Source organism: Chelonia mydas, chromosome 24 (assembly GCF_015237465.2).
Source record: "Chelonia mydas isolate rCheMyd1 chromosome 24, rCheMyd1.pri.v2, whole genome shotgun sequence".
In the NCBI taxonomy this organism is placed as follows: Eukaryota; Metazoa; Chordata; order Testudines; family Cheloniidae; genus Chelonia; species Chelonia mydas.
The window spans coordinates 1,599,231-1,627,225 of record NC_051264.2 but is presented as its reverse complement, the minus strand read 5'-3'; the positions used below and the strand labels follow the sequence as shown (position 1 = coordinate 1,627,225).

At 69.3% G+C, this 27,995-nt stretch overlaps 2 protein-coding genes and 1 pseudogene across 3 annotated transcripts; all 3 read left to right on the top strand.

Moving 5' to 3' along the window:
- Window positions 1-116: 116 nt before the first annotated feature.
- On the top strand, window positions 117-10,772 carry SLC27A3 (solute carrier family 27 member 3). 2 transcript variants are annotated; one of them, XM_037883258.2, is made up of 10 exons: window positions 124-635; window positions 3,821-4,030; window positions 4,659-4,817; window positions 6,180-6,304; window positions 6,801-6,995; window positions 8,029-8,119; window positions 8,193-8,391; window positions 8,733-8,830; window positions 9,046-9,176; window positions 9,690-10,772. In XM_037883258.2, exons 1-10 carry the CDS (start codon window positions 161-163, stop codon window positions 9,864-9,866), a joined length of 1,860 nt encoding a protein of 619 aa, XP_037739186.1. In that variant the 5' UTR covers window positions 124-160; the 3' UTR covers window positions 9,867-10,772. The 2 variants fall into 2 exon arrangements, with proteins under 2 accessions (XP_043391361.1, XP_037739186.1); XM_043535426.1 differs by lacking the exon at window positions 9,046-9,176 and having other exon boundaries at window positions 117-635.
- Window positions 921-3,828, top strand: LOC122463762 (annotated as a pseudogene).
- Window positions 10,773-15,067: 4,295 nt separating the features above from the next.
- Window positions 15,068-26,771, top strand: LOC102945977 (immunoglobulin superfamily DCC subclass member 3). The gene is made up of 12 exons (XM_043535569.1): window positions 15,068-15,119; window positions 18,477-18,794; window positions 19,439-19,583; window positions 19,810-19,946; window positions 20,240-20,377; window positions 20,652-20,810; window positions 22,243-22,408; window positions 23,666-23,916; window positions 24,104-24,262; window positions 25,575-25,763; window positions 26,211-26,315; window positions 26,641-26,771. Exons 1-12 carry the CDS (start codon window positions 15,068-15,070, stop codon window positions 26,769-26,771), a joined length of 1,950 nt encoding a protein of 649 aa, XP_043391504.1.
- Window positions 26,772-27,995: the final 1,224 nt, after the last annotated feature.

The following is a 27,995-nucleotide window of genomic DNA, read 5'->3' as shown; positions in this document are numbered from 1 at the left end:
AGCGACCCCCCGGCCCTGCTCTGAGCCCCCCCCCGGGGCGCGCCCAGCCTCCGGCGCGGGGCCGGGCCCGGCCCCCTTCTCCTCCCGGGGCGCGCAGGCTCCTGCCCCGCCCCTGCGCGCCCCCGCGCCCAGCCAGCCCCAGCCCGGCTCCGGCGGCGGCATGTACCTGGCCGGGGTGGCGGCGGCCGCGGCCGCGCTCCTGTGGCTCCAGCGGCGGCTCTGGCCGCACCTGTGGGCGGACGCGCGGTTCCTGCTGCGGGCGCTGCGGTGCCAGCGCCGGGTGCTGCGGGGCGCGGCGGGCTCCAGCCTGGCCCAGCGCTTCGCCAGCCTGGCGCGGGCGGCGCCGCAGCGGCTCTTCCTGCGCTTCGAGGCGCAGAGCTTCAGCTACGGGCAGGCGGAGCGGGCGAGCCGGCGGGTGGCGAACGCGCTGCGCGCCTGGCGCGGCCCCGGGGGGCCCCTGCTGCCCGGCCAGACCGTGGCGCTGCTGGTGGGCAACGAGCCCGGCTTCGTGTGGGCCTGGCTGGGGCTGGCCCGGCTGGGGGCCGTGCCCGCCTTCCTGGGCACCGGCCTGCGCCGCGGGGCGCTGCTGCACTGTCTGCGGGGCTGCGGGGCCCGGGCGCTGCTGGTGGCGCGCGGTGAGTGCGGGCCCGGGGGGAGCTCGGGGGGTGCGCGGGGGCGGGGAGAGCCCGGGGCCCGGGGGGCGCGCGGGGGAGCGCGGGGGGCGCACGGGGGCGGGGGGAGCCCGGGGCTCGGGGGGCGGGGGGGGAGCTCGGGGGGCGCACGGGTGGGGGTAAGGGGGAGCCCGGGGCCCGGACGGGTGGCGGTAAGGGGGAGCCCGGGGGGCAAGGGGGGGACCCGGGGGACGGAGGCGGGAGATGGAGGAACCAGGCGTGGGGGGGAGGGGTGGATTGTGGTTCTCTGGGGGGTGTCCCAGAGGTCACTTGATAAACTAGCCTCACCCAAAGGATCATCGTGGGACGGGACACCCTGCCCGGTCTGGGTGTTATGGGGAGCAGGGGAGCAAAAAGCTGCCCACCCCCACCCTTGCCACGGGACCCGGCTTCCTGCTGTGACCAACTGCGGGCCCCTGGGCAGCGGCCTCTGCACCCTGTGGCCCGGCTGGGACTGGACTGGCTCTTCCCCACCCCCCCAGCCGGGCAGCCCCAGAGCCCCGAACATGGGACTTAGTTGGGGCCAGGTTTTGGAGAGAGCCCAGCGTGGGGCCAGGCAGGTGCCCGCTGGGTGCCAGGCAGGGGCTGGGTGCTCTGTACCCGCTGGGTGCCGGGGAGCTGTTGGGCGCTCTGTACCCGCTGGGTGCCGGGCAGGGGCTGGGCGCTCTGTACCCGCTGGGTGCCGGGCAGGGGCTGGGCGCTCTGTACCCGCTGGGTGCCGGGCAGGGGCTGGGTGCTCGGCCCTTGGAAATCTCACCCCAAATGAGGGGCAAATGCTGGGTGCTCTGGGGTCCGAAGGGGGGACAGGCAAGGCCCGTGACTCTGCAGGGACCCCCACGAGCCCCGCACCGCTGGGGCTGGGCCTGAGAGGCGGAGGAGGCAGGGTCTCCAGCCAGCGCTTTCAGCAGGGGCTTTGGGCTCCCAAGTGGAGTCAACGCTGCTCCCTGTGCGGCCTCCCTACCTGGGCCCCGAAACCACAAGGCCCGTGTGAAACCCTTGGCCTGAAACCTTGGCATTAAAGCTCCTGCGGGCGCTGCTGCCCCTGGGCTGGCTGGGAACTGAGCCCCTGCGGTGGCTCCTTGGCATGGCTCTGAAAGCCCCAGCTCCTGCGGGGCCAGGTGCTCCTGGCATCGCCCAGTTGGGCAGGCAGGTCTCTCATGTGTCCCTGGCTCCTCAAAGGCCCCGGGTACGGAGGCAGCCTCCTCACTGGTCACCATGGGCAGGGGCCCAGGGTCTGGGGCCCGGTGTCTGCACTCCGTCGATCGGGCCAGGGCCTGTGTGGTGCCATGTTTGCAAAGTCGCCGTGCCACGGGGGATGGGCACTGGCTCTGTGCAGAACCCACCCCGACGGGGCCCTGCAACCTCCCCCGGGGCCCGGCAGCTCGGCCTGGCCGGACAGGGCCCTAATCCGGGCTGACGCTTCTCGTGTTGCCTTGCTATAAACCTAGGACTTGACCATGGCTCTGCTCAGGCCTGGGCAGAGCCAGGATCTCGTTAATGCCACTTCTGCAAACTCTTCGCCAGGCTGGGCTGGAAAAACCTTTTAAAAGAAGTTTGAGGGAAGTTCTCCCGTGTGCCCCTCCCCCCACATGCCCCACCCTTCCCCCGCCAGCCGCTGTGCTGTGGCAGTAGGAAGTTTTTCCAGGAAGATGAGCCCCAGCCACGTTGTTTGACTTCCTTAAAGCCGAGAGCCCCAAGTGGGTGGATCCGCAGTCTGCCTCCTTGGACCCACGGCTGCCTGGGCCCAGCACAGAGCAGGTCCCGAGCGCTGGCCGTGCTGGGGCTGGGGCTGCTGTGGGTCGCTGGCGTCCCACAGCCCCTGATGGGTTCGTTAGTGCTCCTGTCCCTGTGAAGTGGGGCGCTCTGTGCAGGGAGCGTGGATGGGGGGGGAGCTGGCTTTGAGGGGAATTCGGTGCCTGGGGGGCCCAACCAGGACGTGCCAGGTGCTGGGCGTTAGGATGAGCCGGCTGGGGCAGGACAGAGTCGTGCGGTGTTTGCTGTGGGGCCGGGTCTCGGCGTAGGCAGAGTGGGGTATCCCTGGGGGCCGCCTGGCATCTGGGTCTGAAATCAGGGCACCCTCCTGGCATTGGAGCTGGGCCAGGAGCCGCGTTAGCTCCGTGATCGTATCGCCCCTCTGCAGAGCCCTGCCCCACCTGGGAGCAGCCGAGACCCCCCCAGCTCGGTTCACACGGACAACTTGAATAACTGTAATTAATGCAGCAACATGGCGCTTGGCCCGAGCCACCCTCTGGCGTTGCCTAACGAGCTGGAAGTCATCGCAGTAATTGCTACCGCTCCAGGGCTTTAATGATGATTTAATTGGTGACAATTTGGCATCCTCCGTGGGGCGGGGAAGGCGGCTGGGCGGGACCGGCGGGGGCAAATCCTGCCACGGCTCAGCCGGGCGCGGACGCTGCGTGGCCTGGAGCTGAACCCGCGCTGGGGAGCTCACGAGAAACAGGCGGCTCCATTGCTGGGGGCAGACAGGATCCCGAACCCACTCCTCTCGGGTCAGGAATGGCTGGATCTAGCCCTGAGCCGGGCCTGGGCCAAATCCGCAGCCGGTGCAGATCAGTGATGCCCTTCGGCCTGCAGTGCGCCAGCGGGGCGGAGACCGCGGGGACGGGGAGTTTAGAGGGGAGAAGCCTTTGTCCCACTGAGCTAACCCTGCTCCAGCCTGGCCTGGCACGCTGGCCCCTGCCCTGCTGGTGGGCTCTGGTCCCCCTTGCCCGCCCAGCCCCTCGTCCCTGGCATACAGCTCCGAGCACAGCCTCTCTCCTCGCCCTTGCGAGACGGCCCATCCCTCCCCACGTCTGGGTCCGGCTCCGTCCGTCCATCACTGCTTCATGGTGCCCTTTTCCGGCCCTCCCCCCATGGCTCATTACTCTCCTTTCCCCTTAACGACGGGGCACCGCAGAGGGCGGGGGTTTCGCCCCAGCCACGGGGCAGGGCCCCTGGCCTGTGAATTGGGCATTGTCTGCTGCCCTGTGCGGTGTCTGCTCCAGTCATTGGGTGGGATGAAGGAGGCCCCATCTGGGGCAGCGCCAGCCGGCCATGACTTTGGCACCGGGCTGTGGCCGTCTGGCAGCTACACCCCAGGGCAAACAGATGGCCCTGCCCCGGAGCTCATGCTCTCCCCCTCCCCGCAGATCTGTGTGACGCTGTGGAGCCCCTGCTGCCCACCCTGCAGGAGCTGGGCATTGTGGTGTGGGTGTGGGGCCCGGGCCCCTGCCCGCCGGGGGTTACCAGCCTGCAGGAGCTGGTGGAGGAGGCATCCGAAGAGCCGGTGCCCCCAGACTTGTCCACGCCCAGGGACATGATGGACACCTGCCTCTACATCTTCACCTCAGGCACCACAGGTGGGGCCCCACCGCTGCCCCCAGGCCCAGGGCTCCCTGCAGGGCAGGGGCTGTGGGTCCAGAGTGAGGGGCATCCACAGCATGGGCGGGGGTGGGAAAGGGTCAGCCTGGCGCTCTCTGGTGCCTGCAGCCTCTGCCCCTTCCCAAGCCCTGAGGCTGCAGGAGCAGGGCCCGGTTCAGGGGCCCGGGGGCTGTCTGTGCCCGCTCCTTGCCCCGATCCAGGGATCCCTGCTCTGGCTTCTCTGTGCATCTGGGGAGCTCCCTGGCATCAGGTGGCTGTGGGGCCGGGATGAACAATGGGGATGGCAAGGGGGGGGGCTTCGGGGCCCCTGGCTCTGCAGCTGTGGGGGGATGGGGCAGTTTAAATGCAGACCACTCAGTGCCATCGGGGCTCAGGCCAGCTGCTGAGCAGGGCCCGAGGGGAGCAACAACTGTGGGGCATCCCTCAGGGTGGGAAGCCGGGGGCGGGGGCGTGCCCAGCTTGAGGGGGCCCATCTGTGGGGACTCACCCGGAGCAGCTGGGGGGGTGCTGACCTGACCCCACTCCCCTGTGGGTTGGGCACTGGGGAGCCAGGAGCCTGGGCTGGGGCGTGGGGCACGGAGTGATCCCCGTCTCCCCCCACCGCAGGGCTGCCCAAGGCTGCCCGCATCAGCCACCACAAGTCCATCATGTGCCTTGGCTTCTACCGCCTGGTGGGGGCCTCCAGCAAGGACGTGATCTACGTGGCTTTGCCCCTGTACCACATGTCGGGCTCCCTGCTGGGAATCGTCGGCTGCATCGGGATCGGTGAGCAGGGCAGGAGGGCGCCTGTCTGGGTCTGGGCTTCCCCTGGGGGTGGGGTGGGGGCTTGGCAGCAAGGGGAAAATAATCCCAGCTGTCCATACCCGCGGGGGGGGGGGGGGTCTGATGAGCTGTTCCCCCGCAGGAGAGAGGTGCCGGAGCTGCGTAGCTCCCTGAGCAGGGATGCGAACGGTGTTAGGAGCAGTTGGGAAAGGGGCAGATAAATAAGTCGGAAAATATCCCAATGCCACTGTAGAAATCCCTGGGCCACCCACACCATGAACACGGCCTGTGGGTCTGGTCGGCCCATCTCCACGAAGATGCGTTAGAATTGGAAAAGGTGCCGAGCAGGGCAACACCACGCTCAGGGGGCTGGAGCAGCTTCCATCTGAGCAGAGATGAGTCAACCTGGGACTGTCCAGCTCAGAAAAGAGCCGGCGAAGGGGGGGATAGGCTAGCGGTCTATAAAATCATGGCTGGGCTGGAGACAGTGACTAGGGAAGTGTTATTTACCCCTTCACATAACACAAGAACCAGGGGTCACCCAAAGAAATTAACAGGCAGCGGGTTTAAAACACACACAGAAATACTTCTTCAGACAGCGCACAGTTAACCTGTGGAACTCATCGCCAGGGGATGTTGTAAAGGCCAAAAGTATAACTGGGTTCAAAAAAGAATGAGAAGGTCATGGAGGATACGTCCATCAGTGGCTGTTCAGGGATGCAGCCCCCTGCTCTGGGTGTCCCTAAACCTCCGACTGCCAGAGGCTGGGACCGGGTGACAGGCGATGAGTCACTCAAGACTTGGCCCGGTCTCTTCGTCCCTCTGGCGGAAGATGGGGCACGGGGCAGCTGGACCATTGTCTGACCCAGTCTGGCCGCTCAGATGTTCTTAAGCTTTTGAGGCCCATATTCCAGCAGGAAGGGGGGCCCCTGAGACTGCCGGGGCCCATCTGGGCCAGGGGAACGGTGCTGCAGCCGTTAGAAACGAGGCCACTGAGCTCAGTGTGTCCATCCCTGGCTGCCTTGGGACCCGCCGGGCACCAGCCCCGCAGATCACCATAGTGGTAACAGTGACACTTTGCCTGTCCCAGGGCGCTGGGCTCCTCACCAGCACGGCAGGGTATGGGCATCGAGAGGGGCTGGGACAGAACCCAGGAGTCCTGGCTCCCAGCCCCTCCCCCTGCCCTACCCCACTGGAGTCCACTCCCCTCCCAGAGCTGGAGACAGAACCCAGGAGTCCTGGCTCTAACCAGTAGGCACGCTGCCTTGGCCCGGTGTCACTGCGGCCTGAGTGGGGAGGGTTGGCAGCTGGCCCGTGGTTAGGCAGGGCCTCGGGGCAGCTCTCTGAGGGCGCTCTCCCTGCCAGGTGCCACATGTGTGCTGAAGAGGAAGTTCTCAGCCAGCCAGTTCTGGGGCGACTGCCAGCACTACGGGGTGACTGTGTTCCAGTACATCGGGGAGCTGTGTCGCTACCTCGTCAACCAGCCCAAGGTCAGCGCCAGGAGCTGGGGGACCACAGGGGGCCAAGGATCGGGGCCCCCTGCTGGTGCTGGGCAGAACTGCCCCTGCTGGGATTTGTACCCAGTTCCCTCCTGGGTGCCCCCTTCTTAACGGTACTGACCCCCGAGCACGGCCTGAGGTGCCCCAGCCTTGGGGTGGGACGGGGCAGCTGGTCAGCACAGGGCCAGCAGGATGCCCAGAGCTGTGGGCACCATACGAGCACAAACCCTCCTGCCCACTGGGGCAGACGGGCGGCAATGGAGGCCTGGTAGCGACAGGGCCAGGAACAGACCCTGCACTGGCAGCAGGGCTGGGAGCCAGGATGCCTGGGTTCTGTCCCCGGCTCTGGGAGGGGCGTGGGCTCCAGAGGTTAGAGCAGGGGGGGCTGGGATCCAGGGTTACTGAACAGGTTAAGATCCTGCATTAACCTCTGGTCTGGGGGGGGACGATCCCCTCGCTGAACCAGAGCCCCCCACCCCCGCCCCAGAGAGAAGGGGAGCGGAATCACAGCCTGCACCTGGCCGTGGGCAGTGGGCTGCGGCCCGACGTCTGGCGCGAATTCCTGCAGCGCTTCGGCAACATCCGCATCGTGGAGACCTACGGCATGACCGAGGGCAACATCACCTTCTTCAACTACACCAGCACCCTGGGGGCTGTGGGGCGCGGCAGCTTCCTCTACAAGGTGAGCGGGGCAGGGCCATCGCTGGGCAGGGGCTGCGGGTCGGGAGTGAGGGGCACCAGCAGGGCTGGGGGGGCAGTGGCTGGGGGCTGTGGGACAGGAGTGAGGGGCACCTGCAGGGCTGGGGGGGCAGTGGCTGGGGGCTGCGGGTCAGGAGTGAGGGGCACCTGCAGGGCAGGGGGCTGCGGGTCGGGAGTGAGGGGCACCGGCAGGGCGGGGGGCTGCGGGTCGGGAGTGAGGGGCACCGGCAGGGCGGGGGGCTGCGGGTCGGGAGTGAGGGGCACGGGCAGGGCAGGGCAGGGGGCTGCGGGTCCGGAGTGAGGGGCACCGGCAGGGCGGGGGGCTGCGGGTCGGGAGTGAGGGGCACCGGCAGGGCGGGGGGCTGCGGGTCGGGAGTGAGGGGCACCTGCAGGGCTGCGGGCTGCGGGTCGGGAGTGAGGGGCACCGGCAGGGCTGGGGGCTGCGGGTCGGGAGTGAGGGGCATGGGCAGGGCTGTGGGCTGTGGGTCGGGAGTGAGGGGCACCGGCAGGGCGGGGGGCTGCGGGTCCGGAGTGAGGGGCACCGGCAGGGCTGGGGGCTGTGGGTCGGGAGTGAGGGGCACCGGCAGGGCGGGGGGCTGCGGGTCGGGAGTGAGGGGCACCGGCAGGGCTGGGGGCTGCGGGTCGGGAGTGAGGGGCACGGGCAGGGCTGGGGGCTGCGGGTCGGGAGTGAGGGGCACCGGCAGGGCAGGGGGCTGCGGGTCGGGAGTGAGGGGCACCGGCAGGGCAGGGGGCTGCGGGTCGGGAGTGAGGGGCACCGGCAGGGCTGGGGGCTGCGGGTCGGGAGTGAGGGGCACCTGCAGGGCTGGGGGCTGCGGGTCGGGAGTGAGGGGCACCGGCAGGGCTCGGGGCTGCGCGTCGGGAGTGAGGGGCACGGGCAGGGCTGGGGGCTGCGGGTCGGGAGTGAGGGGCACCGGCAGGGCAGGGGGCTGCGGGTCGGGAGTGAGGGGCACCGGCAGGGCATGGGGGGGGTCTCTGACTCTCTGCGCCCCTTTCAGCTCTTCTCCCCCTTCGAGCTGGTGCGCTACGACGTGCTGCAGGGGGCGCCGGTGCGGGACGCGGCCGGGTGGTGCCAGCGCGTCGGCCCAGGTGAGTGGCAGGGGCTGGCCGGAGGGGGGGGAACCGGCAGGCTGAGGCCCCTGCTCACCGCTGCCCCCCACAGGCGAGACGGGGCTGCTGATCGCGCCGGTGACGCCCCAGAACCCCTTCCTGGGCTACGCGGGCGGCAGGGAGCTCTCGGAGCACAAGCTGCTGCACGGGGTCTTCACCGCGGGAGACGCCTACTTCAACACGGGCGACCTCATGGTCCACGACGCCGCCCAGTTCGTGTATTTCCGGGACCGTACCGGGGACACCTACAGGTACCCCCCAGAGCAGCCCCCCTGCGCCATCCAGAGACCCTCCCTCAAGGATCCAGCCCCACCCTGTCCAGAGAGCCCCCTCCCGGTGCGCGCACCCCCTGTGCAGTTTGGGGAGCCCTTCGAACCCGGCGCCCCAGAGGGCAGGGCCCGGAGCCGCTGGTGTTTGTCCCTCTGGGGCCTGACGGGCTGCTGGGTTCGGCCTCGTGCGCAGGGGCCTGACCCGGGTGGGCCCAGAACCTGGCCTGGCAGGATCCAGGTGCTTCTCCTAGTCCCCCCAGCGGGGGGGTCCCTGGGGGTCGGGGGCTCTGGCTCTGCCCCGCTCAGGCTGCGCTTGCCCCCAGGTGGAAGGGTGAGAACGTGGCGACGACGGAGGTGGCCGAGGCTCTGGCCGCGCTGGACTCGCTGCAGGAAGTCAATGTCTACGGGGTCGCTGTGCCAGGTACCCCCCCAGCTGGGTTCCCCTTTCCCCCGCTGCCCCCTCCCCTGCAGGCTGCTGCCAGGGGGGCTCCCCAGGAAAATGGGAAGCTGCCGGGGGGGGGGGGTACAGCTGCCTCCTGGAGCCCAGTGGGAGAATGTCGGGGCGGGGAGGTTCTGTCCCTTCTGCCCCCCTCCCCCCCGCACACACCAGTGTTCATTGCTCCCCCTCTTCCCCAGGGTACGAGGGCCGGGCTGGGATGGCTGCCATTGTCCTGCGGCCAGGCTGTGAGCTGGATGGGGCCCGGCTGTACAGCCACGTGATGGAGTTCCTGCCCCCCTACGCCCGCCCCCGCTTCCTGAGAGTGCAGGTAACGCCCGCTGGGCACCAGGACCATGGCGGGGGGAGTTCAAACACCACCGGCCTCCCTGTCAAAAGCTTGGAAACAGCACCCCTGGGGCAAGATGCGGCTGCCTCTGGGGTGGGGCATGAGGGCTGTTTGGGACAGGAAGTGACAAACATCCTAAATCCAGGTGGAGCTGCAGGGGTCACCTCATTAAAGCCCCAGACAACACATAGCAACTGCCCCTCCCCCCCGAATTGCCAGAGCGCCCCCCCGCCCCCCAGGGCACCAAGCACAGCAGCTTGGGCCGGGTGAAGCTGTATGGGGGGGATTCTGGCAGCTTCAAGGACCTGAGCAAAGACCCAGGAATCCAGGCCAGGGGGGTGTCAGCCAGCAGGAGCCCCCAGCCTCTGGCACTCGCACCCGGGAGCTCTGACCCCCCCATGCCTCCAGCAGTCCCCCCCGTCCCTGCAGTGCATCCCACGCCAGGAGCAATGCCCCCTGCCCCCCGCCGCTCTGACATGCTCGTCTCCCCGGCAGGATCACCTGGCCACGACCCAGACCTTCAAACAGCACAAGGTGCGTCTGGCCAGCGAGGGCTGCGACCCCACGCGCCTCCCAGACCCGCTGTACCTGCTGGACGACGCCTCGGAGGCCTACGTGCCCCTGACCCCGCGGCTCTGGGAGGGCGTCATCTCGGGGGCTGTCCGGATATAAGCCCCCCGCCCCACCCGCCTCGGGCGCCCTCCGGCTGGGGGTCACCTGGGGAGACTACAAGTCCCAGCATGCATGGCTCAGCACCGTTGCATGTTGGGAGCTGTAGTCCCCCCTGGCCGCACCTGGGCGCTTTGCTCCCTGCCGCTGCTTGGCCAGGGCCAGGGCTCTGGGGTGCTGCCTGCCCCCGGGGGGGAACAGGGGGAAACAGGGCTCAGGTGGCTGCAGGGAAGGATTTTTCCCCCTGTTGCGCCCTGCCCCCACTGCACCCCATGTTTTTCACCTCCTAGCCCCCCATCCCCTGCGCACACCCCACTCCTCTGCCCCAGGGGGCTGGAAGCTGGGAGCTTGGCCGTCTCGTCCTGGCTCCCCCATGCCTGTCTCCAGTGGGGCGGCTCCATGGGTGCCGGCTGGGAGCTGTGCCTGGGATCTGCTGGGCTGTGCCCTCCATCCCCCCTCCCCGCACTCGGGGGCGGCTCTCCCCTCACAGGATCTCGGCTCCGGACGGGCTCCTGGCCTGGGGTGTTGGGGCAAGGGAGCTGCCTGGGTGCCGCAGGGTCACACAGCGTGGGGGGCGCTGGGCGGGGACCCCAGGGAGCTGGATTCGGATCCTGGCTCCACCGTGACTTGGGGTGGCCTCAGGCTGGTCGCTGAGCTCCCAACTGGGCCTTGGGGGAACGGCGCTGCCTCCCCGCAGCCGGATCTGGCTGGGCTGTTCCGACTGCGAGATGGGCCGGCAGGGACCGACCCTGGCTGCAGCCTGGAGACTTTGTGTCCGAGGACTCGCCAGGCGTCCTTTGCTCTCGGGGCCCTGGGGTTGGGGAGGGAGATGACCAGGGTGGTGGGAGGTGCCAATGGGGGGAAGTTTGTACTTTTTATACCTTTTGGCAAATAAACATTTTTAACAAAGCTTGTTGCTCTCTCGTGCCCCCCCCTTTGCCCCTGGAGCTGGGAGCCCCCCTTTGCCCCCCAGTGTCTGTGGCTGGGTAGGGTTAGGGTTAGGGTGCTTCAGTTCTGCAGGTTTTGTCTGCCTGGGGGTCAGTTTAGGGGCCCCCCAGAGGCTGCCCAGGGAAGGGGGATGCAGAGGAAGGACCCAGGCCAAGCCCAGAGCCTCATCCCGGGCACCTGCATCTCCCCCATGGCCTCCAGTCTCCGGCCTTAGACCCGTGGGTGGAGGGGGGCTGGAGCGTCCCCAGCGACCCCCCCTCTGTGCCCAGCCCGCCCACGGGTGGCAGGCAGGGACGTGATCGGGCCACCCCCATTTTCCAGGCACCCGCCTGCACATTGAATCTGCCCTGGGCTGGGCTTGGGCAGTCAGTTACACCCTGGTCCATGGGACACAATCTCCTCCCCGGCAGCCTGCTAGACACTAGAACTGGGCCCCACGAACCTGGGCCCTGCCAGGGCATCACTAGGGCTCCATGGAGGTGCCCCCAGCCGCTGCATGTGCACTGGGCCTGCTGGCTGGGTCCGCCCTGTGGAACTCTCTGCCACTGGAGACATGAATGAGCAAGAGCCACGTGGCAGTCGGACCTTGGCCATCCCCAAATTAGCCCCTGTGCATGCCCCCCCGTCCCACCCACCCCCCTCAGCTGTTCGGACTCCTGCAGGCTCGAGGGGGGGGTGTCTCTAGGCCAGGTACCCCGATATTCTGTGGCCATACGTGCCCCAGACAGATAGAGGCCTCTCCCCTGTGGAAGCCTCAAGGGGGGGAAGCTGCAGAAGGGGGGGCCGAGGAAGCAGACACGAACTCCACCACCCCTCTGCCCCAAGGTTAAAGCTGTTGGCATGAGCCCCGCTGTCCCCAGAGGGAGGGAAGAGGAATCTGCCCCTTGTCCTGACCTCAGCAGCCTGGGGTGGGGGTCCCTGCTTGCCCCCCCCAGAGCAGCTCATGCAAATGCTGCCCCCACCCCCACAATCCCCAGGATCCATGCCCCAGGCTGGGTAAATCCCCTGATTTCAACCCAAACTGCGAAGTGGGGTCAGGTTTGCTGGGTCTGGGATAGCAGGGGGCTGTGGGTCGGGAGTGGGGGTACTGGCAGGTCCGGGGGGGCGGGCAGGGGGCTGCGGATCCGAAGTGAGGGGAACCTTTGGCCGGGGTGACAGCTCCTGGGGTAACAAAAGAGGCTGGTTCTTAGGGGTCCCGCCAGAGAGGAAGCGTCTCCCCCTCCCGCCTGGCTCCTGCAAGGAAAGTTGCGGGGGGGGGTCAGTGTCCCCACGAGGCCGCAGTTCCCCAGTTTCCCCACCAGAGGGCGCCGGAGGCTGTTTGCGAGGGCCCTGGTTTAGTTGGGTTTGATGGGGGGGGGGAGTGGGGGGGAGGTGCAGGGTCCAGGTCAAATTAATCTCAGGCAGAACCCGGGGCTGAAACCTGCCCGGGAAACTCCCACCCGCCGCCCCGCCGAGCCCCTGGTGCCCATTGCAAAACCCACCAGGGCTGGGCTGGCGGGGGCTGCGGGTCGGGAGGGAGGGGCACCGGCAGAGCTGGGGGGGGGGCAGGGCTGGGCTGGCGGGGGCTGCGGGTCGGGAGGGAGGGGCACCGGCACAGCTGGGGGGGGCAGGGCTGGGCTAGAGGGGGCTGCGGGTCGGGAGGGAGGGGCACCAGCAGAGCTGGGGGGGGGGCAGGGCTGGGCTGGCAGGGAACCGTGGGTCGGGGGGGAGTCTGTCACCTTCCCCTCTTTCTGCTTCTCCAGCGCAGCGAGGTTTGGGGGTGCGGGGTCTCTGCAGAGAAATCCCCCCAGGAGCCTAGCGGGGTTGGGGGTCCCAGACAGTGGCGCTGCGGGAGAACGTGGTTGTGACGGGGCCTGGCGCAGCTACTGGCCTGAGACCCCCCCCCCCGGCTCCCCCCTCACCCCGGTGTCAGGTGGGGCGGGCTGGGGGCGCCCTGGCCCTGAGGGGGGCGGGGGGTTGTTGCTGTTGGAACAACTGAGCTGCGCTGCACAACCGCTGGGTGCCCCCCCCGGCTCCCCCCCCCCCCCGGCAGGCAGCGACGCCCCATTGCATGAGTACCAGACGGGCCGGTTCTCCAAGCCCCTGGGGGGGGGGCGAGTCCAGCACAGGGGACACCTGGCAGCCCCCCCACTCGGTGAGATGGGGGGCGCGGTTCTGAGGTCTGGGGGGGCAGCGGAGTCCTCCCCTCCCCCAGCTTTCGGCAGCCCCCCTAATCCTCCCAGCTCCCCACACACACCCCGCCCCGCTGCCCAGAAGCCAGGGTGAGGGGCACAGGGAGGAGGCGGGGCTGGAGCGAGGGGGCGGTGGGCAGCCCCCCCCGCCGCCGGCTCCCTGCCATAAAGGGGCCAGCGGCCCCCTGCGCCCCTTTGTCCGCGGAGAATGGAGCTCACCGCTGGCGAAAGTGACACCGGGAATGGGGCGCGGAGCAGGGGCGGGGGCCCGTCTCCCTGGGTAACCGCCGGGGCTCGGAGTGCAGCTGATGGGGGGGGGATCCGGGACAGTGGCTCCCTGAGCCGAAGCTGCTGGCGAGGGGGGCACCGGGGGGGTCAGGCCCAGCTTTGAATGGGACTGAGCCCCAACAGGGGGAGACCCCTCCCCCCCCCGAGCCTGGTTCATTGAGAGAAACGCCCCCCCTCCCGCCCCGGCTCCCTCTCTGGGATCCTGACTCCGGGCCTGATTTCCGGGGTGCTGCAGCCCCCCACGCCCCCCACTCTGGCAGGAGCCGGACCTTGGCTGCGGAGCTGAGCTGGGATCAAGGGTTTGTTCTGAGATTTGCGTCAAATCCACGGGAGCGCCCCCCTCCCAGAGCCAGGGACAGAACCCAGGAGTCCTGCCCCCCCCCCAACATCCTAGCCAGGCCTGAGTGTGTGTGTCCCCCCCCCGCCCCCAGCTGGGGCCAGGGTCCCTGCAAACCGGCCTGGAGTCGCTGGTGGCCGGGCAGACGGAGGGGCTCGGCCAGGCCTCTTTCACCCCCCCGGGCCAAGCAGCCCCTGGGCCGGCCCATGGCCCGGGGAGCGCGCAGGAGGGGCTGGGGGTCGCTGGCTGCCTGGAGCGGCGGGGGCGGGGGAATGGTCCCCCCCACCCCCCAGCAGCACCTCTCTGGGCCAGGGCAGATTTCAGCACCTGGGACAGCGGCCCTGCCTGGGCTCCGTCGCCAGCGCCCCTCACCAGCGCCCCAGGGCTGCAGCGGGGCCCCGTAGGGAGGATCCACCCCCCCTAAATCCCCACCAGAAACGGGACCCCCAGCGGACGGAGCCGGTGGCCCCCTCCATCGGCTCTCCAAACACAGAGATCAGCTTAACGCCCGGAATACGGTGTGGGGGGTGTTTACTCCGCCCCCGCCCCCGCCCCTGCCCCCCCAGCCCCTTGGTTGGATTAAGCCAAACAACTAGAAAGGGCCTAGCCCGGCGAATCTTGCTAAAGTCTTGGCTTTAGAGGCATCCCGTGGCGGTGAGTTCCGCAGGGTAATTTCGCGGCTGCGAAGACAGTAGTAACTCCTTGTGCGGCCTCTCTGCTCTCTGTCGCCCGGCCCCTGCTTCCAGCAGAGCAGGAGAGATCGGGGGGGCTCCGGACCCCGATCCCGGACAGTTAGTCCCGAGTTTGTCCCTAAAATACCCCCCGCCTCTGGCTTCCCCCCATCCCGGGCCCGCCTCTGCACCCTGGGGGGAGGGGGGGGAGGCTGCCCGGGGAAGGCTCCTCCTTCACTCCGCTGTTTGTTTGCTCCCCTCCAGCCCTGGCTGCACCCCAACTTCCCGGGGGAGTCTGAGCCTGGGGCGGCTCCAAGCTGGGGGCACCGGACCGGGCCCCCTCCCCCGCCAGCCCCCGGGGACTGCAGGCTCCGGTGCCGAGTGAGAGGCGCAGCCGGGGTCCCCCCCGAACCCCGAGCCTCTCAGATCCGGACTGGGGGGGGGGGTGAGGGCGGGGCGAGCCCAGCCCGTCACCTGGTGCCGCGCTGCCATTGGGCGGCCGCTCCCTCCCCAGCCCCCCCTCGTCCCGTTCCCCCCGGCCGGCCCGCGGGCGGGTCAGTGGGCGCTGGGCGGCTCCGCCAGCCGGCGGGGAAGTTACCGCGGCGCCAGGGCGGTCGGGGGACCGGACCGAACCCGAACCCGAACCGGACCCGAACCGGACCCGGAGGCTGCGCGGAAAGCGGCAGCGGCGAGTTGGAGAAAGTTTTCCCGGCGCTGGTCCCCATGGCCCGGCCCCCCCGCGGCCCCGGTCTCTGAGCCACCCGGCCGGGACCCCTCTCCGGCCGGGCCATGGCCCGCTGGCGGCTCTGCCTGGCCGGGCTGCTGCTGCTCCAGGGCTGCGGTGAGTGGCGGGGGGAGCCGCGGGACGGGGCCGCCGGGGGCCGGGCAGCGATTGCGGGGGCGGGGCTGGATTCACCCCCGTTCACCGCCCCGAGCCGGGGTCTGAGCCCGGGGCCTGTGGGGCAGGATCGGGCCCCAGGGGGCATCGCTCCCCGCACACCCCGGCCGGAGGGTCCCGGCTCGGCCCCGGCCGCTCCCCGCCAGGGGCCTTGGCCAGCGCTCAGGGGCCCGTCTACACTAGTGCCCGGGGCCAGCCAGTGGGAAAGCCCCAAAAGACGGGGGGGGGCTTTAAACCGCGTGAGCTGGGGCTGACCCCTTGCGGGCCCCGGGGGCCGGGGGGGCGCAGCACTAGGACAGAGGGAACAGGTGCCCCCCCCACGCGCTGTAGGTCTGACCCTGTGCTGTGGGACCCAAGCACCCACCCCCCGCCCAGAGATGCTGTCTCTGGCTGGATCCCCAAGCTGGGGACACTGGGGGGCAGGAGCCTGCCTGGTTCTGGGCAGAGTGTGGGGCAGAGGGCGAATGGGGCCGGAAGCCAGCTGGGCTCCCCTCACCCAGAGACAGTGGGGTGCTGCCTGTTTGTCCGCGGTGTAGGTTTGGGGATCCCCCCAGGCCCGCGAGGACTGCTCAGGTAGCCGGAGTGGGGGAGCGGTACTCCTCCATGGACCCGGGCTCTGGGAGGGGAGCGGGGTCTAGCCGTTAGAGCAGGGCTGGGAGCCAGGACTCCTGGGTTCTCTCCCCGACTCTGGGAGGGGAGTGGGGTCTAGTGGGTTAAAGGGGGGCTGGGCACATTTATGAGGCTGGTATTAGTTAAGCTACTTTGAGCCCCTCAGGTGGCAGGCACTAGAGATGACGAAGTGGGGGTGGGGCCCCACTTTTTTCTGTCACCCCATAGTTCTCAGTGTGTTTGTACTGGGGGGCTAGTTTCCCCCCTCCCCCAGCCTGTCTGATGTGGCAGCGTTAATCCATATCCCATTGTGGCCCGGTGATGGGGGGTCTGGGCTGGCTGAGCCCCCTTTGGATTGGGGGGATGCTGCAGTCCCAAGTCCCCACCTGTGCTCCCTCTTCCCCTGCCCCCCACAATTCTCCACTGGTGCTCGGGCCCCCCAGCCTGGGGGCAGTGCCGGGGTGTCGGGGAGGGGACAGGGCTGTGATGCATCGGAGGGAGGGCGAGCGCCTTTGAGTGATGGGGCGAGTCATGGGAACCTCACCCCGAGTGAGCTGGTCACGTGGGCCAGGCCAGCCAGGCAGATGGGCCGCCGGGGCCCCTGTCGGGCAAGGTGGGGGTGGGGGCTATTGTGCCTGCCAGGAGCACAATGGAGGTTGCCTCCACACCCTCTGACCTGCCCCATTGTTCCCCTCCCAGGCTGGGGCCCAGCCCCACCACAGGGCCTCCCTGCCCCCAGCACAGTTGCTAAGGCCAGGCTGAAAGGCAGCATCCATCAAGATGTCAGGCTGGCAAATCCCTGTGTCCCCCCCGGCCCACTCGCGGCTCCATTGTCACAGAGAGTTAACTGCCCCCTCCCACCCTGGGAGCAGGCCCGGGCGTCTGGGGACAGGAGCCAGGGGCTGCCCAGCAAGAGTCGAGAGCACCCCAGGGATTGTGGAGCCGGAAGGGGGCACGGCGGCAGAGATGGGCCCCGGGGACGGTGAAAGGCCCCGGGGACTCGGAGCACAGGCCGGCGTACTCTGCGCCCAGCAGTGAATGGCCCACAAGCCCCTCCCCCGAGGAGCCGGGTCTCTGGTGGCAGAGTGAGAGCCTGGGGGACTCCTTGCCACAGGGCCCCAGCGAGGCCGGGAGCTGGGCAGGGCTCAGAAATGGCTCCCACATATCAGCGGAGGGCAAGGCACCGAGAGGAGAGCAGTATCTGTGGTCTCATCCAGGCATTAGCCGGGTGGAGAGGCAAACACCCCCTGGGCAGGGCACACCCTTACAGGGCCTCCTTCCCATGCCTGAGGCAGATGGACCGGCCTGCTTGGGTGCCAGGAGGGGCTAGGGTGCAGCTGGTCGTTACGGAAGCACCTGAGTGTGCATTGTACCAGCAGAACGGTTACACGCTCCAGGCTGGTCCGTGCTGCGCACACAGCTGTGGCTTGCACTTGGGGGACGGGGGGACGGCAGTGGCATGTGTATTTTGTGCACTTTGTGTGTCATGCCATGTGCGTGGGGGGGTCACTGACCCCTTGAGCACGGCTCTTGGGGTGTTGTGTCTGGCCTGCCCATTGGGTGCACACGCTGCGAAGGTACGTGTGTGCATTGCACGCCGATGGGGGGGTGCATGTTCATGCCACACATGGGCAGACACTGCATCCGTGTGCTTGGTGTGTCAGTGCGTGAGCTGGGCACGTTTCCCTGGGTGCCCCAGGCCAGCTGGTCGGGGCAGAGTGTGGGGCTGAGCTGTGGGTCTGTGGGAACCCCAGGCATCGACTCGGGCTCCAGTGCAGGCAGGTTTGGGTAGCTGGGGGGTGGGGGGGCGCATGGAGAGTCCCACTTGGAAACCCTGGAACTTCTGCTCTTGTGGCCCAGCTCTACCCCAGCGTCACGCCCCACACAGCCCTTCAGCCAGGGCTAAGCAGCTGGGGGAGCCTCAGCCCCGGGGCCACTTGGCAGCCAGGCCAGAGGCAGGGCGGGGATATGCAGGGGATGAAGGGGGGCCGGAGTGTGGGGCTGGGCCAGGATCTTTCACTTCCTGGCCTGTCCCACTCTCTGGCTGTGCAGTGTACAAGCAGCTGCCACGTCCTGCCCCAGAGGTGGCTGACGAGGCAGGCCTGGGGGGCGTGAGACTCCGCTCAGCGCTGTGGGGTGACTCAAGGGGGAAGCTGGGCTGGGCACTTAGGGAGAGCCGGGGGGACGGTGGGTGGGTGGAATCTCTGGCGCTAGACGGAGGGATGGCGAGCAGGTGAGGAGGTGGGTGTGTGGACGAGGGGAGCTAGCCACGGGCTGTAGAGATGGTGGCCGGAAGGAGGGGTGGAGGTGTCTGTGCAGGCCGTGGGTGGAGGGCGGGCTAGCCGGGCAGGTAGGCGGGTCCTGGACGGAGGGATTGAAAGGTGCGGCTGGACGGAGGGTTGGCTGCAGGGCTGTGTATGGCGCTGGGGGGGGTGGATGGAGGTTACCGATCGAAGAGAGGGAGGGGAGGACAGAGGGAGGGGAGGGGATGGAGGTGCCGGCGGGAGGGGTGCGTGTGACTGGAGAGTAACAAACCCAGCCTGGGCTGATCCTGCTCCCAGCGGCCCAGGGAGCTAGGGCCCAATCCTGCCCCATGGCGGGCATTGCCTGAGAAGCGCTGGCCGTGGGATCCGGCCCCTGGTGCTTTGCAGGCTCCGTGGGGCCCTGAGGTCTAACGGCTGCTCCCCACAGGGCTGGGCCGCCCCTCGGAGCTGGCGTTCCTGCTGGAGCCGGCGGACGTGATCGCGGTGCAGGAGCAGCCCCTGGTGCTGCACTGCCGGGTGGAGGGGGAGCCGCCCGTCAGCGTCTCCTGGCACAAGGACGGGGCGGCGCTGGGCAACGGCAGCCACACGGCCGTGCTGGCCAACGGCTCGCTGCGCATCGAGAGCTTCCACCGCCGGCCCCGGGGCGGGGGCGCCGCCAACCAGACCAGCGTGGGCGACTACAGCTGTGCTGCCCAGAACCGTGACGGGCTGCTGATCAGCCGCAAGGCCCGCGTGCAGCTCGCCAGTGAGTCGGGGCCGGGCACGCGCCAGCCCACAGCCCGGCTCTCAGTGCCACGGGCCATGGGCCAGCCCTCGCGGCTCCAGTCGCCACTGGTGGATGTTGCACGTGGGCCCAGCCCCCTCAGACCCTCCCCAAGGGTTTGGGGTGCAGGGCTGGGAGGGGCGGGTGTGTCTGGGCTCCGAACCCACTCGGGGGGGGGGTCCCAGCTGAGCTGACTGAAGGCGGAGCCCTGGTCCCACCCCCCACAAGCTTAACATGTTGTGGGTGCCTCAGCCCCCCTGCCTGTGGGTATGTGGGGTGGGGGGTGAGCTGGGGCTGGACCCTCCTTTGCTCCTTCCTGGCTCTGCCTTCTGCCGTGTGGGGCCCTGAGAAGCCAGCTCCCTGCTGGGTGCCCCCCAGGCTCAGACACGGGTCAGCCCCTGTCCCCTCACCTGGCATGTGGCAGCCGCCCCAGAGTCCTGCATCGGGATTGTGCAAGGCGGGGCCTGGAAGGGCACTGCTCTGAGGGAGAGCGCAGCGGGGGGTGACTCCAGAGGAGAGATGGGGGGCCAGGACCTGGGAGGGGGAGCACCTGTCTGTTGGGGTCAGTGTCCAGAGAGGTGCCCGGTGGGGGGTGTCTCTGCCCTGACGGGTGCCTCCCCCCACAGCCCTGTCCAAGTTCCACATGCACCCGGCGTCCATGGCGGTGGAGGAAGGCGGCGTCGCCCGGTTCCAGTGTCTCATCCAGGGTGTGCCCGAGGCCACCATCACCTGGGAGCGCAACCGCACGGCCCTGCCGCCCGGCGACCACCGGTGAGCCCAGCTGGGGGGCTGAGAGCCACGCCCGGCCCAGCTGGGGGCGAGGGGGGTGACAGTGGGACCGGGCTGGTCCAGCTGGGGGGGAAGGAGGGGCTCTGCGAGCTCTGCGCTGCGCTCCCCACACAAGGGACTGGGGCTCAGCTCCCTACCAGGCTGCCCCAGGTCTTAGCCCCTGCCCTGGGCACTGGCTCTGCTCCCTGACCTCTGCACTCCCCCGCAGGTTCACCCTGCTGCCGGCCGGCATCCTGCAGATCACCGGGGTGCGGCGAGCCGACGTGGGCTCCTACCGCTGCGTGGCCAGCAACATCGCCAGCAGCCGCTGCAGCCAGGAGGCCCAGCTGGCCATCAGTGGTGAGCGTGGGCCCGGCCGGGTGCAGGGCCACCAGCGGGAGCCCAGACAAGGGGTTAGAGCAGGGAGGCTGAGAGCCCGGATTCCTGGGTTCTCTCCCCAGCTCTGGGAGTGGAGTTGGGGCTGGCAGCCTGGACTCCTGGGTTCTATCTCTGGCTCTGGGAGGGAGGTCTGGGGGGTTAAAGCAGGGGGGCTGGGAGCCCGGACTCCTGGGTTCTCTCCCCACCTCTGGGGGGTTAGAGCTGTGGGGGCAGGCTGGGAGCCCGGACTCCTGGGTTCTATTGTCACCCTCTCTCCCTAGTCTCAGCCCCCAAACTCTACAAGGAGCCCATGATCCTGTCGGGCCCCCAGAACCTGACCATCACAGTGCACCAGACGGCTATCCTGGAGTGCATCGCCACCGGCAACCCGCGTCCCATTGTCTCCTGGAGCCGGCTCGGTGAGGGGGGCGCCAGGTTGCTCCTGGGGACATGGTCGGTTTGTGGGGGAAGCTTCGGGGGTGGGGGCTGGAAAGAGCCCAGGGAGATCACAGGGTGACACCGGAGAGGGGGTGAATATTGGGGGAGCTGAGGGGGGGCCCGTGGGGCTGAGGGATGAGTGCCTGGGGGATGCACAGATCCCCTGGCTGACAGACCGCAGGGAGGGGAAATGGGGCCTTTCCCCCACAGGGACATGGCCCTGCCCCCCCTCACCCCGGCTCCCCCCACTCCCAGATGGGCGCTCCATCGGCGTGGAGGGGATCCAGGTGCTGGGAACTGGCAACCTCATGATCTCAGACGTCTCGGTGAAACACGCTGGGGTCTACGTGTGCGCTGCCAACCGGCCTGGCACCCGCGTGCGCCGCACAGCCCAGGGCATCCTCATGGTGCAGGGTGAGTCTGCTGGGGCTGCGGGTCGGGAGTGAGGGGCACCTGCTGGCCCCCCGGGACGGGGGCTGGTGAGGGGCAGAGGCCCGCAGGGAACGGACGGACACAGGCCAATGGAGGACAGATGGCTTACAAATGCCTGGACAGACAGTCAGCCCCCGAGCCGGCAAGAGCCAATGGGGGAGGGAGGGGACAGGACAATTCGCACTTGGCTTTGTGTGAGCAATGGGGCAAAGGTCGTGGGACGCGTGACCCTCCCCTCCCCTTCCTGGTGACCTCTTCCTAGCCACCCCCTTCCCCAGGCTACAGAGGGGCTGGGAACCTGCCGAGCCCCTTCCCGCAGCGGGGGGCTGGCATGGGAATAAATCACCTTCAGCAGCTGGCCTGGCCGGCCAGCCAACTGCTCCTCCAGCCCGGGGCTGGGGGCTGGGACTGACTGGGACCCACGGCTGCTCCTAGCGTCGTGATGCTGGGATCAGAGAGCCCAGGGCTCTGGCAGGGGAGGGGCCCCAGGGATTGGGGCTCCCCCTGCCAACCCCAGCTGGGGGGCGGAATTCACAGCACAGTGGGGGCAGGAGCCCCCCCCACACCCCAACTCGGACAGGGCTGGGGTCCGATTCCAAGCAGAGCAGGGGAGGTCAGTCCAGTGATCTCCCCCATGGGCAGGGACCCTGTTTTGGGGGGCAGGTCCCAGGCTCAGCCCAGCCCCTGGCCCCTCTCCCAGTGCTGGTTGGTGGAGCAGGGCTGAAGCCCAGGGCGAGGGACGCAGCCCCCCCGCCCCCCAGAGGATGGGCCGCGACCTGCTGCGGCTGGCTTTGTGCGGCCCGGGCTGCTGCCTTTGCTGGCGCTAATGAGATGCAGCCCTGTCACAGCGGCTTAGGGGGCCTTTCTCGGCGCACCAGCTGGGCCCTGCGCCGGTCTCACGGCAGCCGAGGGGCGGCTATTGTGGGGCTGAGGGGCTCAGATGAGCTGGGGGAGGGACGCTCGGCAGCTGGGAGCAGGGGCTGCAGTCGGGGGGTGCAGGGGGATTTCTGCCGGCCCCAGGCCGATGCCTTGATGGGCAAGTCATCCAGACAGGCCAGGGCCCACGGGCCAGTGCATGAGATTGGAGGGGGTCCGTGCTGCCCTCCCCAGGCCCAGCCCCACTCCCTGGGGTGCCAGCGGCTTGCTGGGGCTGGGTGTTGGCCACAGGTCACCGCCCGGCCCAGCTGGGGTCACTCCAGGCTCTGCCCAGGCCCTGGCCGCATGGCTGGTACCTGTTCGGCGTCTGCTGGGCTCCTGGGGGGTCACTGTGCCAAGGCCAGGGGTGGGAGTGCCGGGCTCCCCCCACGGGAGGCAGGTGGGCGGGGCAGGGAGACTCAGGAGCTGGGGTGGACGGGGGGAGGCAGGGGCAGCTTTCCCCAGTCCTCTCCCCACCCAACACCCCTCTTCCCCGCAGCCCCCCCGGAGTTCGTACAGTGGCCCCAGTCGGTGTCCAAGCCGCTGGGCAGCCACGCCATCTTCACGTGCATGGCACAGGGTGTCCCCGAGCCCCACCTCATCTGGCTGAAGAACGGCGAGATCCTGGTGCCAAGCGAGAACATCAAACTCACCCACAACAACAGGTGAGGTGGGGCACTGTGGCCCTGGCCACCTCAGGGTGCGAGTCCTGATCCAGCCCCAGGGCAGGGAACTAGCTAGCTTGGGGGGTGGGGAGGAACTGGGGCATGGCGCCCTGGCCTTCCAGGGGGTGCTGGCTCCAGGGCGGGGAACCGGCTGGCTGTAGGGCAGGGAATGGGGCACCGTCCCCAGGGCAGAGGACCGGCCGGCTCAGGGGGGGAGGGAATGGGGCACCGTCCCCAGGGCGGAGGACCGGCCGGCTCGGGGGGCAGGGAATGGGGCACCGTCCCCAGGGCGGAGGACCGGCCGGCTCAGGGGGGCAGGGAATGGGGCACCGTCCCCAGGGCGGAGGACCGGCCGGCTCAGGGGGGCAGGGAATGGGGCACCGTCCCCAGGGCGGAGGACCGGCCGGCTCGGGGGCCAGGGAATGGGGCACCGTCCCCAGGGCGGAGGACCGGCCGGCTCAGGGGGGCAGGGAATGGGGCACCGTCCCCAGGGCGGAGGACCGGCCGGCTCGGGGGGCAGGGAATGGGGCACCGTCCCCAGGGCGGAGGACCGGCCGGCTCGGGGGGCAGGGAATGGGGCACCGTCCCCAGGGCGGAGGACCGGCCGGCTCAGGGGGGGAGGGAATGGGGCACCGTCCCCAGGGCGGAGGACCGGCCGGCTCAGGGGGGCAGGGAATGGGGCACCGTCCCCAGGGCGGAGGACCGGCCGACTCAGGGTGGGAGGGAATGGGGCACCGTCCCCAGGGCGGAGGACCGGCCGGCTCAGGGGGGAGGGAATGGGGCACCGTCCCCAGGGCGGAGGACCGGCCGGCTCGGGGGGCAGGGAATGGGGCACCGTCCCCAGGGCGGAGGACCGGCCGGCTCGGGGGGCAGGGAATGGGGCACCGTCTCCAGGGCGGAGGACCGGCCGGCTCAGGGGGGCAGGGAAAGGGGCACCGTCCCCAGGGCGGAGGACCGGCCGGCTCAGGGGGGCAGGGAATGGGGCACCGTCCCCAGGGCGGAGGACCGGCCGGCTCGGGGGGCAGGGAATGGGGCACCGTCCCCAGGGCGGAGGACCGGCCGGCTCGGGGGGGAGGGAATGGGGCACCGTCCCCAGGGCGGAGGACCGGCCGGCTCAGGGGGGGAGGGAATGGGGCACCGTCCCCAGGGCGGAGGACCGGCCGGCTCGGGGGGCAGGGAATGGGGCACCGTCCCCAGGGCGGAGGACCGGCTGGCTCGGGGGCAGGGCTGATCTCAGGCCCCCTCCTCCTCCCCCAGCACCCTGCTGCTCCAGGGGCTCGCGGTGGGGGACGAAGCTATCTACCAGTGCGTGGCTGAGAACAGCGCGGGCACCAACCAGGCCAGCGCCCGCCTGGCCCTCACCCTGGCCCAGGAGCTGCCCAGCTCCCCCGAGGGCGTCCGGGCCGCCGCGCTCTCCACCAGCTCCATCCAGGTGTCCTGGCAGGAGCCCCCCCCGGAGGTGACCGAGGGGCTCATTGGCTACGTGCTGCACATCCGCAGGGCGGGAGGTGAGCGGCCCTGACCCCCCACCCCGTGCCCCCCAGAAACACCCCCCCGAGCCCTCACTCCCCCCCCGGGCTCCCCCCAGTTACATTCCCCCACCTCCCACCCCGCGTCCGTCCCGCCCAGCCCACAGGCTGCACCTCCCAGCCACCGCCAATTCCATGCCCTGAGATGACCTCCAGTGAACCCCAGTGCCCCCCCCGGCCCTGAGCCTGACCCGCAGGGAGCCCCCAGCCCCCGCCAGCCCCCAGCCCGCGCCAGCCACCCCCTACCGCCTCCGCCTCCGAGCCTGGTCGCCGCTGGGGGCCAGCCAGGCCTCGGAGCCCGTCCTGGCCACCACCATGGGCAGCAGTAGGACCCCCCCCGCCGGGGAACCCGAGCTGCCCCCGTGCCCCAGCCTGACCCTGGGGGGCGCTGGGCTGCAGGGGATGGGGGTGGGGCTCAGCAAGGGGTGCTGAGGAGTGGGGGCGGGGCTCAGTAGGGGGTGTTGGGGGTGGGGCTCACTGGGGGGCGCGGGGCTGCAGGGGGCGGGGGTGGGGCTCACCGGGGGCACAGTCGGTGCTGGCCCCAGTACGGCACTAGGGGGTGCTGTGCTCCACTAGGTGCCCCCTTTCCTAGGTGCGCTACACCCCAGTTCCTGAGCCCTGGTCACAAAGGCCAGTGTGCCCCCCCCCACCCCAATGCCTGGCCTAGTCCCACCGTTGGGGGGTCTGGCTGCTCCCACACTGAATCCCCCCTTGTCACGGAGTCCCCGGGCGATGCTCTGGAGCTGCTCCCCATGAAGCCAGGCAGGACTCTGGGGAAGTCTCCTCTCGGGGAGCAGCCTGTCTGCAGGACACACAGCTCCCCCGGCTTCCACCTTCCTGGAGCATTCAGCATCCTCTGCCCTCTGTGCGCTTCCCACAGCCAGTCCGCCCAGGCGGGGTCCTGGGGAAGCCAGAGGGTCCTGCCCCCCAACTCCGCAGTGAGACGGGACTCTCAGCCAGCCAGTAAAACAGAGGGTTTATTAGACGACAGGGACATGGTCTAACACAGAGCTTGCAGGTGCAGAGAACAGGACCCCTCAGCCGGGTCCATTTTGGGGGCCAGTGAGCCAGACAACCCCGTCTGCCCTTCACTCCTTGTCCCCAGCCAGCCCCAAACTGAAACTCCCCCCAGCCCCTCCTCCTCTGGGCTTTGTCCCTTTCCCGGGCCAGGAGGGCACCGGATTCCTTTGTTCTCCAACCCTTTAGCTCTCACCTTGCAGGGGGGAAGGGCCCAGGCCATCAGTTGCCAGGAAAGAGGGTGTCGGCCATTCTCTGTCTCCAGACCTCTGCACACACCTGCCCTCTAGGGCTCTGCAAGGATCATACACCCTTACCCCACCCCCCAGATACTTAAGAACTGCCTAGGGGAAACTGAGGCACCCCCACACTATTCAGAGGAAACATTAAGAACAGTCCCACTTCGTCACACACCTTCAGCTACAATTGGCCATAGGATCCTGCTTCCTCTCCTGTCCCAGCGTGCTGGGCAGCTAGCCAGCAGCTGCCATGTTCCACCCCAGAGGTGGCTGCATTTCTGTGCTGGGTGAAGAGCTGTGAATAAGCTCCCTCTCCCTGCCTCCTTGAGGGCTGGGGGGGGCTGTCCCAGTATCGGGTGCTGAGCCCCACGGTCTGTTCAGTCCCCGCAGCCCCCAGCTTCTTCACCAAGGTGCTCAACACCAGCACGGTGCAGGTCTTCTGGGTGCTGCCCCCCCAGCCAGGCCGGATCGAGGGCTTCAAACTCTTCCACCGCAAACTGCCCAGCCCCCACTTTGAGGGGCCACAGCTCCTGGCCAGCACGGCCAACTCCTACGTCTACAGCAACCTGGGTGAGTGTCTCTCCCCCCGCAGGCCTGTGCCCCCCCCCCCAAACCCCCTGCATGCAGCCCTGTGCCCCCCACAGCCCCTCCGCCCTGTAGGCCTGTGCCCCCCCATGATCCCTCCATGCACCTCTGTGCCCCCTCATGGTCCTCCCCCCCGCAGCCCTGTGCCCCACCCCACAACCGCCTCCATGCAGCCCTGTGCCCCCGACAGTCCCTCCGCCCTGCAGGCCTGAGGCCCCCCCACCATGGTCCCTCTCCATGCAGCCCGGAGCACCTGATGTCTTTGTGAGGGTCCCCTGGGTTTCTCTCTGTGTTGGGGTGACCCCTGGCACTGCCCCACCCCCATCCTGGAGCAGGGCTCTCCCCCACCCCCCCCCATGTCCAGCCAGCCCAGTGCCCCTGTGGGAGGCAGCCCCCACCCCCTGCTCACGCCCTGCAGCTCCTTCCCCACAGAGCCCTCAGCCACCTACGAACTCCAGCTCCAGGCCTTCAACGGGAACGGAGACAGCAACAGCACCGTGCGGGTCGTCCGGCTGGAGGGGAGCCGCCAGACGCTGGGTGAGGGGCCGGGGGGGGCCTGGCTGGGCCAAAGACAGCACCCAGCTGGGAGCCAGGACTCCTGGGTCTGTTCCCCTCTGCCCTGCACTGCCCTGCTGCGTGCCTGGGGGAGAAACACCCCCCCCAGCGGGAAGCAGCCAACTGGGGGGCCTGGCCATGGCGGGGCAGGGGGACCAGGCCCATGGGCTGCTTGTGGTTGTGGGGGGTGCAGGGGGACCCAGCCCATGGGCAACCAGTGGTCATGTGGGGTAAGGGGGGACTGTGGGGTGCAGGGGGGACCCGGCCCCGGGGCTGTCTGGACGCTCTGTGCTTTCCCTCCCTGCAGATGCTGACCCCGTGTGCCACTGTCAGCCGGAGGAGAGCTCGCTGCCTGGCGTCGTGGTGGGCGTCCACATCGGCATGGCCTGCGTCATCTTCTGCCTCCTCTTCCTCATGCTCGGCTACCGCAGGAGGTGAGGCCCCTGGGCGGCCGCTCTCTCTGTCCGTCCCTCACACCAAGCGCCCGGCATCCCCCCTCCGGCCCCTCCCGGCCCCTCGCATGGGCCACGAGTCTCAGGGCTCTGCCCTCCCTGGGCTAGCCCCGTGCCTGGCCTGAGAGGGTCCAGCTGCTGGGGGCCTGGGGTGGTGCCCCCCAGGCAAGCCCTGGGCTTTTCCCATGAGCCGTGCCGCTCCCCATGCTAACCCGCCCCCCCGCATTGCAGCCTGTTCTGCGGGAACGGCACTCAGGACAGCTGGACTGTGCCCCAGGGGGCAGAGCCGGCCCAGCCCGGTGCCCGCCATGCCCCCCGCAGCCTGTGCACCCAGCCGGGGCAGGACAAGCCGGTGGAGATGATCGACCTGGTCACCCAGGTGAGGATGTGGGGCCCAGCCTTGGGGGGTGGGCACCGACAGAGCACCAGTGGGGGTGGACACAGTGCGGGGCCACGTCTCTGGGGCAGGGCAAGGCAAAGCCAGCCAGCCCCAGCAGCTGGCCAAGGCCCCAGCGAGGGGAGGGATGGAGGAGTGGGGCAGTGGTGATGTCAGGACCAGAAGGGCTGGGCTGGGCCATGCCCCAGGCCCGGGAGCTGTTCCGGGGGAGCTTAGCGCAGGGAGTGGGCACAGGTCCCAGGTGGGGAGAGGACCGGGCAGTACCCCGGGCACAGCATGACCCTGCCCCTCCTTCCCACAGATCCTGCCGCGCCCAGATGTGCCCCATGTCGACGTCCCCATCGAGCGCTACCCCCACCCACAGCCCCCGGGGTAGCACCTCCCCCCGGCCTGGGGGCCCAGCCGGGGGGAGGGGGGGGTTGGCCATAACTCAGGCCCACCCCCAGCTGCAGGGACTCTAACCAGACCCTCCAAAGACTCTACCTCACCCCCCCGCCCCCCCCGGCTCAGGAGATCTATTTTTGATACACAAACCAAAGCTACCTCAGCCACGTCCTGCCCGCAGTGTCCCCCAGACTGCCCCCCCCCCCGCCGCCAGCCCAGGCCCCCAGTGCAGGGGCCATTGTACCAAAAAGCCCCTTGGGGCAAATTGAGAGGGGGGGTGAAATGAACTGGGCCGACGGGCAGGGGGCTGCAGCCTTTCCCCAGCCCAGTGCATGTGGGCGGGGGATTTGTCGTCCCCCCACTCCCCTGCCGAGACAGGGCCGGGCCCCTCCTCCACCCATAGCCCTAGGTGGGGGGTGGGGGGGGGAA